Source organism: Heptranchias perlo, chromosome 1, assembly GCF_035084215.1.
Source record: "Heptranchias perlo isolate sHepPer1 chromosome 1, sHepPer1.hap1, whole genome shotgun sequence".
In the NCBI taxonomy this organism is placed as follows: Eukaryota; Metazoa; Chordata; class Chondrichthyes; order Hexanchiformes; family Hexanchidae; genus Heptranchias; species Heptranchias perlo.
In genome coordinates, this window is record NC_090325.1 from 171227586 (window position 1) to 171247544 (window position 19959).

Sequence of the window (19959 nt, forward strand, 5' to 3'; positions counted from 1 at the left end):
AATCTCCTTCAGTGCTACAACCATCCAGAACGCTCCATTTCTCTGACTATGGCTTCTTATGCATTCCCCCCCGGCATCACTGGCAGCCATGCCTTCAGCCATCTAGGGCCGACACTCATGTTCCCTCCCTAAACCCCTTTGCCTATCCATCTCCCTCTCCTCCTTTAATACCCTTCTTAAAACCCACCTCTTTGACCAAGTTTGAGGTCACCCCATCTAATGTCTCAATCTTTGGCTTGGTGTTCACTTTGTTTGGTATGTTTTTCTATGTTAAAGGTGCTAAATAAATGCAAGCTGTTGTTGAAAAATCAATCGACTTTAAGCCGCCAAACTCTATACACAATGCACCACTGATTTCAAACTTTTGTACATTATTACTTCTTGCATTTTCACAGGTTGGATTATAACAATCAGTACAATTATTCCATTCTTAGCTGGATGTGCCTCTCTCTTTAGATTAAAGTTCTGTACTGCTGTGTATTTGTATTGTTTGCCATGGAGTACCAACATTCATTGTAAAGGCCAGTTTTGCATGTTCAATTATAAAAAGGACAAATAAACCATATAGAGCACGTGACAGATTCACCAGGATGGTACCGAAGATGAACAACTAAAATTAGTATGAGATGAAATACTGGGGCTATTTACACTGGAACAAAGAAGGCTAAGTTGAGATTTAATAGATTTTTTAAAAAAATGATGAAGGGTTTTGATAGGGTAAATCTGGTTGGATAAGGGGTCACCAATTTAAAACGGTCACTAAAAGAATAAAGGAGGTGTTTGGGAGCAACTTCTTTACGCAGATAGCTGTTGAAACATGGAATGCTTTGCCACAGGTAAGATTTGAGGCAGAAATTATTGTAGCTTTTCAGGGAAGAGTGGTTTAACATTTGAAGCAGAGTAGGATGCCGGGATATGGGGAGAGAGCAGGACAACGGGATTGGTTTTGTAGTAAAGGGCAAAGAGCGGTTTAATGAATATAAACTCTGATTTATCGGATCTTCCATCATGTAGAGCACTACTTCTCCTCCCACTCCAAGGTTTCAAATTTACACAATTCTGTGCGCAATTCCATAACGCTTTGTATTTTTTTTCAAATCAAAGATCTTACTCAAAACTCATTAAAGCGAACTTTCACAAACTTTGGGGAGGAAATCACATTACCTGTAGATAATTACACATTTCTCAGTAAGTGTGAATTGTACTCTAACAATGCCAATTTACTGTGGAACATACATTAAAAAAAGAGCTGCTGGGCAATACACTCAGCTTGTTTTTAAAGGACACACTGCTGGAAACATTGACTGCATACAAGAATAAAGGGAAAACCAATACTGGAAAATGTTACAAGTCAGTCTGCTGCTGCAATCAACTGCACTTCCAACATTTTCAGATTTCGTACATTTTTCCACACCATCTGAAAATATATTTCAATTTCGCTTTAATCTATGTAAGTGCCACACTTGGAACTATCCAAATAATTCGAAGCACATACAATGGCACTGGAAATTAGAGTCCAGCTCCATTTTGACAATGAAAAAGTTGCAATTGTGCCAAAGTAATCTTAATACTAGGAGTAAAACAGCATTGATAAAAAGAACTTTATTTTTTTGAAACTAACAAGGCTTCTGATCAGGTAATGTTCAATGAATTTGACTGAACTTGGTTTTACAGCTAGTTTTACAGACAGACGTACCACTGCTAATGACGTCTTAGGCTTTGACAGAGAACATCGGCTCCTCAGATTATCCTTAAAACAATATTGCAGAACAATAAAATCTGAATCCAACCTGGGTGATAATTCTAAAATACATCACAGGTCAGGTAACGCTCTTGCATTAATTTTGCCTTTGCTGAAAGCAGCTCTTGAAAATAATTTATTGAATCTTGTTCCACAATGAAAGTGCATATCGTCATTATTCATTAAAAGAAGAAAAGGTAATTTTTGCAACATGCGAGAATGAACACGATTTGGCTGGGCCTTCAGTGTTCTATGTTGGACACATTCTGGTCCAAGGTCCACGATGATGCACGCCAGTGATTTAAGGACAGTACAGCAGTATTTTCAATGTTGGAAGCTCATAGCAAGTCTGTCAGAATTTGTGGAGAGAACTGACAAGTTAATGTTTTTAAGTGTGGACTCTTCTTCATCCGAAACACTAATTTTAATCTCTTCTCTTCACAGATGCTGACTGACCTGCTGCTGCCTGTTTTCAGCATCTTGTGTTTTTGTTTCAGTATATGCAGTGTTTTCTTTTTACTCATATTTTCAAAGAATTTGATCCAAACAAACAGAAATTTGTTCTGAAGGTAATTAAATTCTGCTATGTTTGAAGCACATACAAATCTTCATGAAACAGCACTTAATTAAAATAGTTAAGTTGCTAAAATAAAAAAACATTTCCCTTAAATCAAATGCATAAGCTCCTGTTAAAAATGTTGCCTTAACCATAGGCAGCTAATCAGCTACCCTACACCAAAATCTAATAGCCCATCAAAATGTTTTGTTCTGAGTTATACGATCATATTTGAGAAAATTCATTCTCATCGCTTTTCGTAAATATATGCACAATTCCAGTAACAAATGGCTATTAAATTCCAGTGTCAGAATCCCAACTGTCTGTATCCTGCAGCCAATACACTACTGTAAAACTCAACTTCTGGTAACTGCAACAACAACCTTTAATTGTACAATATTGTAGATGAGCCTTTATATGCTGTACAAAAATACTTTTAACAGGACTTTGGGGCTAATAATGGTAATCTTTTGAAATTTTCAGATTCTCATGAATAATCTATACCTTAACATATCATTCATCATTTCACATGTAGAATGATTCAGTGGTCACCTTTTACAGAAGCAAAACAACTTGCATCACTAGATTAATGTATTTTTCTGTAGTTCAAGCAACTAGTTATGCAACCTAAAAAAAAGGCTAAAAATAAAAGTATCTTAAAAAACTTATGCAACTATGAAATCCTTATAAAAGCAGCCTCATGAATCTCACCTTCATGCAGGTTTCTGGTTATCTGAAAATTTCAAGGTACAACTTCTGCAATGGTGCAACTTCAGTGTAAAACTTACTCGTGCAATGTTAACATCAGTATGACACACATTACTACCGCCAAATCCCAAAGTTGGGATATGGATCCACAAACATTGACAATCTTCACCATTCTTCACATCCAAGCCTAGACAGTGACTGTCGGCAGCCATATGATCCCGTTCTCCCACTAAGTCCACAATTACACATACTTTCCAGCAGGGGTCACTAGACACTGGCCGATTTTTCCTGTCCTTAACACGGGGGTGCTGAGGTCAATTGAAAAGCCGCAACTGTTCCTGCAGTTGAGGCCATTAAATCTGCGTAAACCAGGAGTCAAAGCCTGAATCCTGCTGGTCTGTATGACTTAATGCTACACAACCCGGAATATAAATATATATGTATGTATGTATGTGTGCGCGCGCGCGCATTTTTCCCATAAAAATATTCAAATATATGGTCACTGCAATGCCTTATCCTGGAACATTTCCTCAATTGCACTACAATGTTTAGGTACGCCTTACAAATCATTAGATTTTGCCGTGTTTAATATGCTTACCTACCAACGTATGAAAGTTAGTGTCAATTCACATGGCAGTCCACTTCAATTTATGAAATTAGAAGAAGCACAAGAAAAATGTTCTACAGGGTCCACATTGACTAACATTTGATTAAGAAGTAAGAAGTTCCATGCAACCTCTACCCAGGATTCACCAAGCATGAATCCCACACCATGCCATCACCCAAAAACTCCTATGTCAAAGTTTCACACAATCCACTGTGGAGAGTTAGTAGGAAGCAGATATATTAAGGTTAGAATTACAAGCAGTGGCAATAGTGCAATTTGCAGAGTGGAAAGCCAAACCATTTCTGCCACACCGATCAATCCTGAAATGCTGAGAACTGCAGATGAGCCTATGTTTTCACTATAGACCCATTTACAGTTTATTAAACTCACTGGTTGTGAAACGGATGCTTTTTGCTTTCAAAATCTTCCAGCAGAAGATACTCGTCCCCCTCTTCTGTGGCAAAAGACGATGCTCGGCTATTTCACAAACAGAGGAAATGGAAGATGACAACATAAAGGCTTGGCAAGATCTAATTACACAGCTGAATGCAATAAAGAGCTCAATTAAACAGAAGGAAACATTCGCTTGCATTAAAGTGCTATCTTCCACTGAAATACAGCTAGCGATAAAGCTGTGTATTACAAAATATAATCAATCAGCAGCCTTTTAATTCGGTGCATATCTGTCAAGTTATAATTGGCACCAATCATAAACTGATCTTTGTACATAAAAATCAACTGAAGCACAAGCAAATATTTGAATAGCTGCTGTATTTTTAATGTTTCAAATTTAATATCCAACATACACTATTAACTATGTTAAATATTGGCTTTGTGTCAGTAGCTTACCTTATTACTGTTTCTCTTCAAGGGCGAGTGCCTAAAATTCACAAGTATCATAGATGCACACAAGCGATAAAAGTCTTCTTCATGAGTAAAATAATAAATACACACTTACTTGAAATCAATTTATTTAAAAAAAATATTTTCATTCTACATTGAAGTCTGCAAGGTACAACAAGATTTGCAGCTTTCCGTGTAATTCACCAACAATTTACAAAAGTTTCATGTATCAAAATGGCTTCAACAGCCTTGAAATTGCTCATTCTAGGTTTGAAATGTCCATCTCTGATTTAGAGATGGTCAAGAAGAGCAAGTGAAGAAAAAATGGTAAGCAAACAGACTGAAGTCATGTCAAGAGATCATTGGGGTAGATTTTGCAATGGTTTAACACCCTTTCCTTTCACCTTGAGCCTTGCCTGAATGCTGTCCAGTCTGATGGGATGAAAAGATCCAACGCAGACATATGGAAAGCCCTTCGTGTACCACCCACAAGAATCTTATGTTAACTGAGTGTGGGACGGCCTTAACTCAGGTCCAAGCAGGTGCGGGGCCACAGGACAAAACTCCTCAATCTTAATGTGTGGCTATAAGAGGGCTAAAAGTAGAAAAGTTCACACTGGTACAAGTAGGGGAATGCTCTTGAGTGTGGAAACATTTCCTCTATGTGCCAAGTGCAACAGAATGGTAAACCTGTCCTTTATAAATGGGTTTATGACTTTGTTACATCTAAGGCACAGAGAAAATCTTCCCCCATTGTTGAATAGAGCAGAGGGGGGTTTACTCTTGATCTGGCAGCGCTATACAATCTGGGAATACATGATGCAGACAGTGGATGCAAAACGTGGGACCATTTTCCACTGATCAGCCTAAACATCCCGTTGGAAAGAAAAAAAAAGTATGTTACATTAAATAAGTTGAAAAGGTCTCTGCAGATAAAGTCCAAAAGAGGTAGTTTGCAGAAATGGTTTTTCTAATGTTGTAGACTTTGAGGGATGATTATATAATGGAATTTTGTAATCACATACATTTAATTCATTTGATCATTTACAACAAAGTTTGACATTTAACAGTTAAAAATTCAACAGATCAAAAACCACAAGTATGAATAAGGAAGGCTACCTGGCCCATCTTGGCTCATTCATCAAAGAAACCCCCAACAGTTTCCCATCACATTATCCAACTGTCAGTTATATGACAATGACTTTGGCTTGTATGGAATTACACAAGATGCTTCTGGAACATCTGGAAAATTATGATCCAGTTTTTTTTAAAAAAAAGAAAATTGCAAGAATATGTAACAAGGGATATGGGGATGGGGGTGGGGGAAGTGGAGTTGAGGTAGACAGGCAGCCATGATCTTATTGAATGGCGGAGCAGGCTCGAGGAGCTATAAGGCCTACTCCTGTTCCTAATTCTTATATTCATATGTTCCTAAGTAGACCAAATCATATGTTCGCCATTTGGTAGGGACTGTTTATAGACTTAAACGTCAGACAGATGATTACAGGTAAAAGTTTCAGACACTTTTTTTTATATTCGTTCATGGGATGTGGGCATTGCTGGCAAGGCCAGCATTTATTGCCCATCCCTAATTGCAGTGAGAAGGTGGTGGTGAGCCGCCTTCTTGAACCACTGCAGTCCATGAGGTGAAGGTTCTCCCACAATGCTGTTAGGAAGGGAGTTCCAGGATTTTGACCCAGCGACGATGAAGGAACAGTGATATATTTCAAAGTCGGGATGGTGTGTGACTTGGAGGGGAACGTGCAGGTGGCGTTGTTCCCATGTGCCTGCTGCCCTGGTCCTTCTTGGTGGTAGGGGTCGTGGGTTTGGGAGGTGCTGTCGAAGAAGCCTTGGCGAGTTGCTGCAGTGCATCCTGTGGATGGTACACACTGCAGTCACTGTGCGCCGGTGGTGGAGAGAATGAATGTTTAGGGTGGTGGATGGGGTGCCAATTAAGCGAGCTGCTTTGTCCTGGATGCTGTCGAGCTTCTTGAGTGTTGTTGGAGCTGCACTCATCCAGGCAAGTGGAGAGTATTCCATCACACTCCTGACTTGTGCCTTGGAGATGGTGGAAAGGCTTTGGGGAGTCAGGAGGTGAGTCACTCGCCGCAAAATACCCAGCCTCTGACCTGCGCTTGTAGCCACAGTATTTATGTGGCTGGTCCAGTTAAGTTTCTGGTCAATGGTGAACCCCAGGATGTTGATGGTGGGGGATTCAGCGATGGTAATGCCGTTGAATGTCAAGGGGAGGTGGTTTGATGCTCTCTTGTTGGAGATGGTCATTGCCTGGCATTTGTCTGGTGCAAATATTACTTGCCACTTATGAGCCCAAGCCTGGATGTTGTCCAGGTCTTGCTGCATGCAGGTACAGACTGCTTCATTAACTGAGGGGTTGCGAATGAAGCTGAACACTGTGCAATCATCAGCGACCATCCCCATTTCTGACCTTATGATGGAGGGAAGGTCATTGATGAAGCAGCTTAAGATGCTTGGGCATAGGACACTGCTCTGAGGAACTCCTACAGCAGTGCCCTGGGGCTGAGATGATTGGTCTCCAACAACCACTACCATCTTCCTTTGTACTAGGTGTGACTCCAACCACTGGAGAGTTTTCCCCCTGATCCCCACTGACTTCAATTTTACTAGGGTTCCTTGGTGCCACACTCGGTCAAATGCTGCTTTGATGTCAAGAGCAGTCACTCTCACCTCACCTCTGGAATTCAGCTCTTTTGTCCATGTTTGGACCAAGGCTGTAATGAGGTCTGGAGCCGAGTGGTCCTGGCGGAACCCAAACTGAGCATCGGTGAGCAGGTTATTGTTGAGTAAGTGCTGCTTGATGTAACGGTCGACGACACCTTCCATCACTTTGCTGATGATTGAGAGTAGACTGATGAGGTGGTAATCGGCTAGATTGGATTTGTCCTGCTTTTTGTGGACAGGACATACCTGGGTAATTTTCCACATTGTCGGGTAGATGCCAGTGTTGTAGCTGTACTGGAACAGTTTGGCTAGAGGGGCGGCTAGTTCTGGTGCACAAGACTTCAGCACTACAGCCGGGATGTTGTCGGGGCCCAAAGCCTTTGGTATACCCAGGGCACTCAGCCGTTTCTTAATATCACATGGAGTGAATCGAATTGGCTGAAGATGGCTGCTGTGATGGTGGGGATATTGGGAGGAGGCCGAGATGGATCATCTACTCGGCACTTCTGGCTGAAGATGGTTGCAAACGCTTCAGCCTTGTCTTCTGCACTCACGTGCTGGACTCCGCCATCATTGAGGATGGGGATGTTTACAGCGCCTCCTCCCGTTAGTTATTTAACTGTCCGCCACCATTCACGACTGGATGTGGCAGGACTGCAGAGCTTTGATCTGTTGGTTGTGAAATCGCTTAGCTCTGTCTATAGCATATTGCTTCCGCTGTTTAGCGTGTTGTAGCTTCACCAGGTTGGCACCTCATATTTAGGTACGCCTGGTGCTGTTCCTGGCATGTTCTTCCACACTCTTCATTGAACCAGGGTTGATCCCCTGGCTTGTTAGTAATGGTAGAATGAGGAATATGCCGGGCCATGAGGTTACAGATTGTGCTGGAATACAATTCTGCTGCTGATGGCCCACAGTGCCTCATGGATGCCCAGTTTTGAGCTGCTAGATCTGTTCTGAATCTATTCCATTTAGCACGGTGGTAGTGCCACACTACACGTTGGATGGTGTCCTCAGTGCAAAGACTTCACGAGGACTGTGCAGTGGTCTCGGGACTCGGCCAGCTCAGTCAGTAGTGGTGCTACTCATCTACTCTTGGTGATGGACATTGAAGTCCCCCACCCAGAGTACAGTGTTTCCTCCAAGTGGTGCTCAACAAGGAGGAGGACTGATTCATTAGCTGAGGGAGGGCGGTAGGTGGTAATCAGCAGGAGGTTTCCTTGCCCATGAGATGCCATGAGATTTCATGGGGTCCGGAGTCAATGTTGAGGACTACCAGGGCCACTCCCTCCTGACTGTATATCACTGTACCGCCAGTGGGACAGGACATACCCAGGGATGATGATGGAAGAGTCTGGGACGTTGGTTGAAAGGTATGATTCTGTGAGTATAGCTATGTCAGGCTGTTGTGTGACTAGTCTGTGGGACAGCTCTCCCAATTTTGGCACAAGTCCCCAGATGCTAGTGAGGAGGACTTTGCAGGGTCGACTGGGCTTGGTTTGCCTTTTTCGTGTCCGGTGCCTAGTGGTCCGATGTTATTCTTATTATGACTTTTTGTAGCGAGATTTTATAACTGAGTGGCTTCTTGCTAGGCCATTTCAGAGGGAGATTAAGAATCAACTACATTGCTGTGGGTCCAGAGTCACATATAGGCCAGAACGGGTAAGGACAGCAGGTTTCCTTTCCTAAAGGACATTAGTGAACCAGATGGGTTTTTACGACAATCCGGCAGTTTCATGGTCACCATTACTGATACTAGTTTTTTTTATTCCAGAATTTTATTTAATTAATTGAATTCCCCAGCTGCCGTGGCGGGATTTGAACTCATGACTCTGGATTATTAGTCCAGGCTTCTGGATTACTAGTCCAGTTACATAACCACTATGCTACCGTACCGCTTCGGTGGTTCTGCTGCAGTATGTGCTCTTTTAAAGCTACAAAGTCTCTAAGTGCTGTTAGGCAAATACTGGGATGAAACAGATGTCAATCAAGAGATTCCAGACATCCTGACTCGGTTATTTTTTGTTCCTGGAGGGACCCTTTGTATTCCACTTTGAAGAGTGACAGAATTGAATGTGACACTGATGTATGAAAGAGAAGTGAGACAAACAAAGTGCGCAAAAGGCACACTAAATTATGTTAAAGTTATGATAAAATAGATAGAAAAATGCTAGTAAATTTAGAGAAAATCTAGAAATAGCCAATTTCCAGGTTATGATACGTTCTGATGCTGTACGTTTCAGTTGTTTTGACAGTTTTAAACTAAATTGATTTTTCAAATGCTTATCTCGGTAGCATGGTGAGTAAATTCAATATAGATGGCTTTCTGAAATATCTTTTGAAACATAAGTTCTAAGCATTAAACAATGCAAGCTGCAAAATCATACAGAATATAATTCTTATTACAGCTTTCGACTCTCAGGAATCTAGTGCAAGTACAATTCTGAAGTTTTAATGTCCAAGGGGTCAACAGAAAATTTCAAATGATCAAAATTGGAGATGTAATTGAAGAATGCAACAGAGTCTCAGAGGATGACAAAATGTGACAGAAGACAATTCCAATATAAAAACTTCTCAAAACATTTCCAAAGGCAAGATTAAACTGAAATCATGTTATAGTCATTTCTGTGCAATGATATAGATAAACGCACTGAAGCTGAAACCCTAATCCATATCTTCATCATCTTGATGATTGATTTCCCCACTGCTCTCCCTGTGGGCCTCCAACCTTCACCTGGTTCATGCACCCACATCATCTCCTGCACTCCCATCATCTCTGCCAAGTTCCACTGGCCTCGTGTCTACATGACAAGCCGATTTCAAAACCTTGTCCTTGTATTCAAATCCCTCCATGACTTCACTCCATCATATCAAAATGATACTTCCAGACATGCACCATCCATTCTTCTGTGCAGATTACTGCTTGTCCCTGCTCTTTCTACCACTCCATTGGAGGCCAATCTTTCAGTCACCAGGCCCCTGCCAGCTTGGCTGAGTGGTAGCACACTCACCTCAGACAGAAGATCATGGTTGCAAGCCCCGCTCCAGTACTTGAGTACATAATCTAGGCCGTCACTTCATTGCAGTCATGGAGGAAGGGGTGCATTGTTGGAAGCGTTGCCTTTCATGAGATATTAAACTAAGTCTGCCTGTTCAAGTGTAATAAAAGGTACCATGGCACTATCTGAAGAGGAGGAGAGTTGTCTTGGTGTCCTGGCCAATATTTATTCCTCAAGCGAAACCACCAAAAACAGATTATTGTTAGTGGGACCTGTGTATAAATTGGCTGCTGTGTTTGCCTACATTATAACAGTGACTTCAAGAAGTAATTTATTGCCTGTGAAACGCTTTGGGACATTGAGAACTTGAAAGGAGCAGCATAAATGCTAGTTCTTTCTTTGCCCTGCATAATTCTCTCCCAAAATCACTTTGTCTTGCTACTTTCCAAAGCCTGCAGGATGTCCTTCTCTTGATTGCCTTCAGTGTTCTCCCTCACCCCTTCCCTAAATTTGCCTCCTCCCACCTCAGTGCCCACTTTTTCTTCATTAAGTGCTCCAAGGGGTTTCCTTTTATTTAAGTATAGCAGTAGTTAATACAGCAATGATAGAAATCTGTGCAACTGGTTGCATGTCCCACTTCGAATCTGTTTTGTTTATTGACATTTGTACATCTGGCTGGGATAAGGCTGTTTATTCCAGTGTAGATATGGATTGCAATGAAAAACAGGATAGTACTATTGTGAGCAGGTTTTCATCTGGAGTCCACTTCTACTGATGGGTTTGTGCTATTCAGATGAAAGAATTGCTGTGTTTTGTAGGTTTGCATTGCTGGACAGACAGTATTAGACCAAAGTACTTTTAAAAAGCTTTGGTTTCCATGACAATGTGATTCTAATAAGTAGTGAGGTGGTGGCATTTTTATTTAAAAAAAAATATAGGTTTAATGTTTGATGTGGAACAGTGGGTTAAAGACTGAGTTAATGAAGACAGGTAACCAATACAGAGTAATTGATTTTAGGAAACAGGCAGAGCTTGGGAGTAAGTGTAAAAGATTCAAAAACTGAACTGAGGCAGAGTGAGAACAGTTTCACTTCCTCGTCCATGGACAAAGCAAACACCATCCTCATATCTTCAACTTCGCAACGTTTTAAGTAAGTTAACCAGGCAACAAATTAATTTCATCAACACGACAGGGCACAACTAAAAAGTAAACTATTTGCCATCTCTGTATACGAACATAAATAGGAGCAGGAGTAGGCCATCCGGCCCCTCGAGCCTGCTCCGCCATTCAACAAGATCATGGCTGATCGTCTACCTCAACTCCATTCAACTGCACCATCCCCGTATCCCTTGATGCCTTTAATATCTAGAAATCTATCGATCTCTGTTTTGAATGTACTCAATGACTGAGTCTCCACAGCCCTCTGAGGTAGAGAATTCCAAAGATTCACCACCCTCTGAGTGAAGAAATTTCTCCTCATCTCAGTCCTAAATGGCCTACCCTTTATTCTGAGACTGTGACTGTTGTAGATTCTCCAGCCAGGGGAAACATCCTCCCTGCATCTACCCTGTGGGGGCCTGTAAGAATTTTGTATGTTTCAATGAGATCACCTCACATTCTTCTAAACTCTAGGGAATACAGGCCCAGTCTGCTCAATCACTCCTCACCGACAATCCCGCCATTCCAGGATTCAGTCTGGTGAACCTTCGTTGCACTCCCTCTATGGCAAGTATATCCTCTCTCAGGAAAGGAGATCAAAATTTTTTTTTTTTATTCGTTCATGGGATGTGGCATCGCTGGCAAGGCCAGCATTTATTGCCCATCCCTAATGGCCCTCGAGAAGGTGGTGGTGAGCCGCCTTCTTGAACCGCTGCAGTCCGTGTGGTGAAGGTTCTCCCACAGTGCTGTTTGGTAGGGAGTTCAGGATTTAGACCCAGCGACGATGAAGGAATGGCGATATATTACCAAGTCGGGATGGTGTGTGGCTTGGAGAGGAACGTGCAGGTGGTGTTGTTCCCATGTGCCTGCTGCCCTGGTCCTTCTAGGTGGTAGACATCGCTGGTTTGGGAGGTACTGTCGAAGACGCCTTGGCGAGTTGCTGCAGTGCATCCTGTAGATGGTACACACTGCAGCTACGGCGCGTCATTGGTGAAGGAAGTGAATGTTTAGGGTGGTGGATGGGGTACCAATCAAGCAGACTGCTTTGTCCTGGATGGTGTCGAGCTTCTTGAGTGTTGCTGGAGCTGCACTCATCCAGGCAAGTGGAGAGTATTCCATCACACTCCTGACTTGTGCCTTGTAGATGGTGGAAAGGCTTTGGGGAGTCAGGAAGTGAGTCACTCGCCACAGAATACCCAGCCTCTGACCTGCTCTTGTAGTCACAGTACTGGTCCGGTTAAGTGTCTGGTCAATGGTGACCCCCAGAATGTTGATGGTGAGGCATTCGGCGATGGTAATGCCATTGAATATCAAGGGGAAGTGGTTACATTTCCTCTTATTGGAGATGGTCATTGCCTGGCACTTGTCTGGCACGAATGTTACTTGCCACTTATCAGCCCAAGCCAGGATGTTGTCCAGGTCTTGCTGCACACGGGCACGGACTGCTTCATTATCTGAGGGGTTGCGAATGAAACTGAACACTGTGCAATCATCAGCGAACATCCCCATTTCTGACCTTATGATGGAGGGAAGGTCATTGATGAAGCAGCTGAAGATGGTTGGGCATAGGACACTGCCCTGAGGAACTCCTGCAGCAATGCCCTGGGGCTGAGATGATTGGCCTCCAACAACCACTACCATCTTCCTTTGTGCTAGGTATGACTCCACCCACTGGAGAGTTTTCCCCCCGATTCCCACTGACTTCAATTTCACAAAGGTTCCTTGGTGCCACACTCGGTCAAATGCTGCCTTGATGTCAAGGGCAGTCACTCTCACCTCACCTCTGGAATTCAGCTCTTTTGTCCATGTTTGGACCAAGGCTGTAATGAGGTCTGGAGCCGAGTGGTCCTGGCGGAACCCAAACTGAGCATCGGTGAGCAGGTTATTGGTGAGTAAGTGCTGCTTGATAGCACTGTCAACAACACCTTCCATCACTTCGCTGATGATTGAGAGTAGACTGATGGGGTGGTAATTGGCCGGATTGGATTTGTCCTGCTTTTTGTGGACAGGACATACCTGGGCAATTTTCCACGTTGTCAGATAGATGCCAGTGTTGTAGCTGTACTGAAACAGTTTGGCTGGAGGCGTGGCTAATTCTGGAGCACAAGTCTTCAGCTCTACAGCCGGGATGTTGTCGGGGATCATAGCCTTTGCTGTATCCGGTGCACTCAGCCTTCTCTTGACATCACGTGGAATGAATCGAAGTGGCTGAAGACCTGGCTTCTGTGATGGTGGGGATATCGGGAGGAGGCCGCGATGGATCATCCACTCGGCACTTCTGGCTGAAAATGGCTGCAAATGCTTCAGCCTTGTCTTTTGCACTCAGGTGCTGGACTCCGCCAACATTGAGGATGGGGATGTTCACAGAACCTCCTGCTCCCGTTAGATGTTTAATTGTCTACCACCATTCACGACTGGATGTGGCAGGACTGCAGAGCTTTGATCTGATCCGTTGGTTGTGGAATCGCTTAGCTCTATCTATAGCATGTTGCTTCCGCTGTTCAGCCTGCATGTAGTCCTGTGTTGTAGCTTCACCAGGTTGGCACCTCATTTTTAGGTACGCCTGGTGCTGCTCCTGGTATGCTCTTCTACACTCCTCATTGATCCCCTGGCTTGTTGGTAATGGTAGAGCGAGAAATATGCCGCGCCATGAGGTTACAGATTGTGCTGGAATACAATTCTGCTGCTGATGGCCCACAGCGCCTCATGGATGCCCAGTTTTGAGCTGCTAGATCTGTTCTGAATCTATCCCATTTAGCACGGTGGTAGTGCCACACAACACGCTGGATGGTGTTCTCAGTGTGAAGACGGGATTTCGTCTCCACGAGAACTGTGAGGTGGTCACTCGTACAAATACTGTCATGGACAGATGCATTTGTGACAGGTCAATTGGTGAGGACGAGTTCAAATAGGTTTTTCCCTCGTGTTGGTTCGCTCACCACCTGCCGCAGGCCCAGTGGCAGCTATGTCCTTCAGCACTCGGCCAGCTCGGTCAATAGTGGTGCTACTGAGCCAATCTTGGCGATGGACATTGAAGTCCCCCACCCAGAGTACATTCTGTGCCCTTGCTACCCTCAGTGCTTCCTCCAAGTGGTGCTCAACATGGAGGAGGACTGATTAATCAGCTGAGGGAGGGCGGTAATTGGGTAATCAGCAGAAGGTTTCCTTGCCCATGTTTGACCCGATGCCATGAGATGTAATGGGGTCTGGAGTCAATGTTGAGGACTCCCAAGTCCACTCCCTCCTGACTGTATATCACTGTACCGCCACCTCTGGTGGTAATGGAAGAGTCTGGGATGTTGGCTGAAAGGTATCATTCTGTGAGTATGGCTGTGTCAAGCTGTTGCTTGACTTGTCTGTGGGACAGCTCTCCCAATTTTGGTCCCCAGAAGTTAGTGAGGAGGACTTTGCAGGGTCGACTGGGCTTGGTTTGCCTTTGTCGTGTCCGGTGCCTAGTGGTCTGATGCTGGGTGGTCCGTCCTGTTTTATTCTTACCATGACTTTTTGTAGCGAGATTGTATAACTGAGTGACTTGCTAGGCCATTTCAGAGGGTGATTAAGAATCAAGATGCACATTGCTGTGGATCTGGAGTCACATTTCGGCCAGATCGGGTAAGGACGTCAGGTTTCCTTCCCTAAAGGACATTAGTGAACCAGATGGGTTTTTACGACTATCCGGTAGTTTCATAGCCACCATTACTGATACTATTTTTTTGTATTCCAGATTTTATTTTAATTAATTGAATTTAAATTCCCCAGCTGCCGTGGCGGGATTTGCACTCATGACTCCGGATGACTCCAGGCCTCTGGATGACAAATCCAGTAATATAACCACTATGCTACCAAACCCGTACTCCAGGTGCGGTCTCACCAAGGCCCTATAAAATTGCAGTAAGACATCTTTACTCCTGTACTCAAATCCTCTTGTAATCAAGGCCAACATACCATTTGCCTTCCTAATTGCTTGCTGCACCTGCGTGTTAGCTTTCAGTGACTCATATACTAGGACACCCAGGTCCCTTTGAGCATCAACATTTCCCAATCTCTCACCATTTAAAAAACATTCTGCATTTCTGTTTTTCCTACCAAAGTGGATAACTTCACATTTTTCCACATTATATTCCATCTGCCATGTTCTTGCCCAATCACTTAGCCTGTCTATATCCCCTTGAAGCCTCTTTGCATCCTCCTCACAACTCACATTCCCACCAAGTTTTCAATCATCAGCAAACCTGGAAATATTACATTTGGTCCCCTCTTCCAAATCATTGATATAGATTGTGAATAGCTGGGGCCCAAGCACCGATCCCTGTGGTACCCCACTAGTCACAGTCTGCCAACCTGAAAAAGACCCATTTATTCCTATTCTCTGTTTTCTGTCTGTTAACCAATTCTCAATCCATGCCAGTATATTACCCCCAATTCCATGTGCTCTAACTTTGTTCATCAACCTCCTGTGAGGGACCTTATCGAAAGTCTTCTGAAAATCCAAATACACCACATCCACTGGTTCTCCCTTATCTATTCTACTAGTTACATCCTCAAAGCACTCCAATAGGTTTGTCAAACATGTTTTCCCTTTCATAAATCCATGTTGACTCTGCTAAATTGTATTATTATTTTCTAAGTGTCCTGTTATTACATCCTTTATAATAGATTCTAGCATTTTCCCTACTACTGATGTTAGGATAACAGGTTTGTAGTTCCCTGTTTTTCCTCTCCCTCCTTTCTTAAATAGCGGGGTTACATTTGCCACCCTCCAATCTGCAGGAACTGTTCCAGAATCTATAGAATTTGGGAAGATGTCAACCAATGCATCATCTATCGCTAATGGCTATATAATATTCAATATTTCCTAAAAATTTAATTATGCAAGTGATAAGCATCAAAGAAACAGTCATGCTATCAGTGTTCAAAATATAACACCTTGGGCTCAATGAAGAACTTACTTGGTCCATATGCCTATGTAAACACTGAAAATTCAATACCCAACCTCAAAAGATTAGTAGCTTTTAATAAAAATTAAAACTTTTTTAAAAAATCACTACAAATCAAGACACTAAATAACCAACATCAGAGTACAATTCCTATTTAGAATGAATAATACAAATTGTCAATTCATGTCAGAATTTTGAAGAATTCTTCAGATTAAGCACTGTAGCACTAACACACTTTATAAACAGTACTGTAACACTTTCCAAGCACTTGTCTTACCTGGCAGGTTCAGGCTTTTTGCTTTCACAGTTGGCTAACCACAGATAATCTTGTGGATCTTCCTGGCTGGATAATGACTCCAGATGTCGCACACTGATTGGCTGATAGGGTGGAGGTAGCGAGCCCATGGAAACTGCTGGCCGTACAGAAGGCTGTGTAGTACTGACAGAAAGAGGTACCTCAGTAACTGCATTGCCAGAGGGATTGGATGGTTTAACAGCATCTACAATGGGACAAAAAGAGCCAGTGATCAGTAGCTATACCAATAAAAAGCATTCAGAAAAAAAAATGGACGCTTAACTATGTTCAGCTTTTAATGGCACAACCTGGGAACAATATTTCCAAATTATCAGGACAGATCATTCTACATTTTATTTGAAAGGTAAATTCAAATTGTGGCAGTGTGTTCAGCAAACATTCCAATCTCCTGAAAACTTCACCAAATTGCATCCTGTGAGAAAAATTAAACTGGATGCATTAGAAAAGTTATTTACATGGTAATGTGTTTCAATGCTGTGGGTAGATCGCAGAACAATCTTGCTGTATTTCACTAAAACGTCCACAGACATTTTCTCGGGAGCTCATAATGGGTCAAAGGCCTCAGGTTCAAGGCTCCAGAAGAAATTTTTGTTCCAGCTGTCAACTACTTCCCTGTGCGCTTTGACAAACAGATTTTGTGGCTGGTTGAAATGTAGGTATTGTAGGAAAAGAGTAGTTATGTAATTTTTATATCCTCTTCCTCTGATCAGTCTTGAGAGTTAGGAACCCAGCAACAGCTCTGAACTGTACTCCCTCAAACTGGAATGAGATACTGGCTAAAGCATCATTTGGGGGAGATGCTTTTGGAAGTCCAAGATATTATTCTTAACATTAACAAAGATGATACAACAATGAAACAATAGGGGCTCTCAAACTCTTCCCGCACCCGCCCCCCCCCACCCCCACAGAAACATCTTTTCCTCATGTTAAAAAAACTTAACAAATTTCCGTAAGCAAAACAAATCTCTTATGAACCAAAACGTGTGTCTTTATTCTCAGGCAGAAATTAGTTAGTGTAGTCAGAGTCTAATAACTAACCTGGTAAATTACTTAATGGTGGACAAGTAGGATGCTCATGACATTCTTCTGTCACTTTAGATGAAGAAAATGCCACACCACGCGACTACCTCAAATAGACTGCCCAAACGCATTTACAGATAAAATATACAGAAACAGAAAAATACAAGTACAATATTATACAGCACAATTTACGCTCCCGACTTCTTAAAACTTCTCAGTCTACTCTTAGAGAAGCAGACTCTGGTGGTACGCATGCAAACTTCTTTTGGAATTCTAGAATTGAAGAATGGTGACAATGCCAGACATCCCTACATTGATGAATGCAACAGTTTCTTTGAAGATTGTCTTGAACAAACAGATTCTTAAGCTAAAAACCCTGGAAACAGGTTAATGGCCTAGGAATTTGGTCTCATACATGTTCTTTAACACCAGATAACAGTTGGAAATTACATTTTTTAAAGACATCACCAAGATGAATGTTCCTTATGTTCAGAAATATGGACACCACGTTAGCCTGTTTCCAATCTAGTGCTACCTCCCACCGCGGTGTCCACTGACTCCATCATAACGATTGGCAGTATCTCACTAGTCTCACTCAATACTCTGGGACCATTTAACCCTGGGATTTCAGCTTGTCTAAGACTTCAACTTCATTTATATCCAATTTCTGAATTATGCCTTGGTACCTTTGTATAGGTAATTTTACCTCTTTCACTTTGTTAATCCATTTAGGATCACGCTTGTTTAGTCTGAGCTTGATGATCCTATGTATGTATTTGTACTGTATGCCCTGCATTATTATTTACATAGTGTCCCATTTCTCTGCTACTGAAATGATAATGAACATCCTGCTCTAATCCATTTGTTTTAATTCTTCCTTAATTTCTTTGAATTTAGCCCTTTCAAAGTTAGAAACCCGGCTCCTGGTCTTTGGTATAACTGAATCCCAGATTGTGTTAAACTTACGGTCCTTTTACCCAAGGGGTGCTACGACTTAGATTTCCTGTATGTTGTCTGAGCCATTTACCAATACCAGGTCAAGATGAGCACTGCCTCTCGCAGCTTCCCTTGTGCATTTGATTCATGAAACAGTCATGCATTACATTTACCAACTCTCACACCAAAACTCTTGGGAAACCAATTTATATTTGGCTGGTTGAAGTCTCCTATTAAAATAGCTTTCCAGTTTCTCAAAAACTCTTTTTATCTCTTCATAGAGCAAACTGTGCTCCTCGTGTTGACCTGGAGCTCTTTAGCAAATCCCTAGTGTTAGTTTGGATTTTTTTGACAAGAGATTTCTATCCAGAGTAGTTCTTTATGTACCTTACTTCCTCCCACAGGATCAACTTATTTTATGTTCTAGTTGTCCCTGACATATACGGTTACATTACCTCCTTTTCTGTCTTTTCTGCACTCTATACCCCTGAATGTTAAAATCATTTCCATCCTCTGTTTATCCATGTTTCTGATATTCCCACCATATTGTTGTTCCTGACTGCCACAAATAGCCTCTGGTTCTGGCATCTTATTTCTAATTCTTCCAGCATTCAGGTATAATCATCATAAGTAGATTTGGTTCCTTTCATATACGCTAGTGCCTGCTTTGTCCTAGGCTAAGGTTCATGTGTATATATCTCTGGGTTACTTTATTCATACCCCCATGTTGACTACCTTCTACCCCACTATCTTTCCCATCTGGGATCTGGCTAAGTACCCTCTCTCCCTCCATCTTTCCCCACCCATCTACTTCTAATGATTTTCAATTGTTGCCTCTTGTCCATTTCTTCTTATTCTGAAAATGTTCCCAATAACTTATGAAGGGAGCACCGCTGTTTTGACACCAGATAGCCAGCCATTCATTTACATTTATTGGTGAACCCTCTCCTTTCCCAAACACCAGGTGTACCAGAAAAAGCTATCTTTAAGTTTTGAGGCAATCATCATGTATCTGCCTTTTATGGCCCTATTATAATTTCTCCCTGTGTTGTTTATCCCTGTGTGGATACCACCATAGAGCCTGGTTCTGACTTTTCCTCAATATATACAGTTCTTCATTGAAACAGATATTAGGCTGCGCATTTGGCATCTAGGCGTAGATACAAAATAACAAAACTACATTCAGGTCAGACATTTATACTGAATAAGTTGACATGGTAACAGTTTAATTAATTTAACTTGCAGATGGTGCAGCTGAATATTTAGCACAAGTGATCTCAATCAACCTAACAGTGACAAAGGATGTTTGCATTGCTGTCAGTGATATGAATTGGCCATTCACAGACTAACTTTGTCATAGCACAAAGAAACTTGCATGAAAAATTTCCAGAGACACAGAATGTGAATTAGGGCATTAATGAAATCCCTTTTCTAAAA

At 42.3% G+C, this 19959-nt stretch overlaps 1 protein-coding gene across 5 annotated transcripts in view; it reads right to left on the minus strand.

The window, feature by feature from the left end:
- Window positions 1-19959, minus strand: part of gab1 (GRB2-associated binding protein 1) — a 221231-nt gene that overhangs the window by 26966 nt on the left and 174306 nt on the right. For 3 of the 5 annotated variants that reach the window (XM_067993709.1, XM_067993726.1, XM_067993702.1), the window contains exons 3-4: window positions 16528-16750; window positions 4003-4089 (exon numbers count right to left, since the gene is read on the minus strand). In XM_067993709.1, the coding sequence (XP_067849810.1) occupies window positions 4003-4089; window positions 16528-16750 (310 nt within the window). The remainder of the gene's footprint in view (window positions 1-4002; window positions 4090-16527; window positions 16751-19959) is intronic. The other 2 variants (XM_067993734.1, XM_067993717.1) reach the window with 1 other exon arrangement.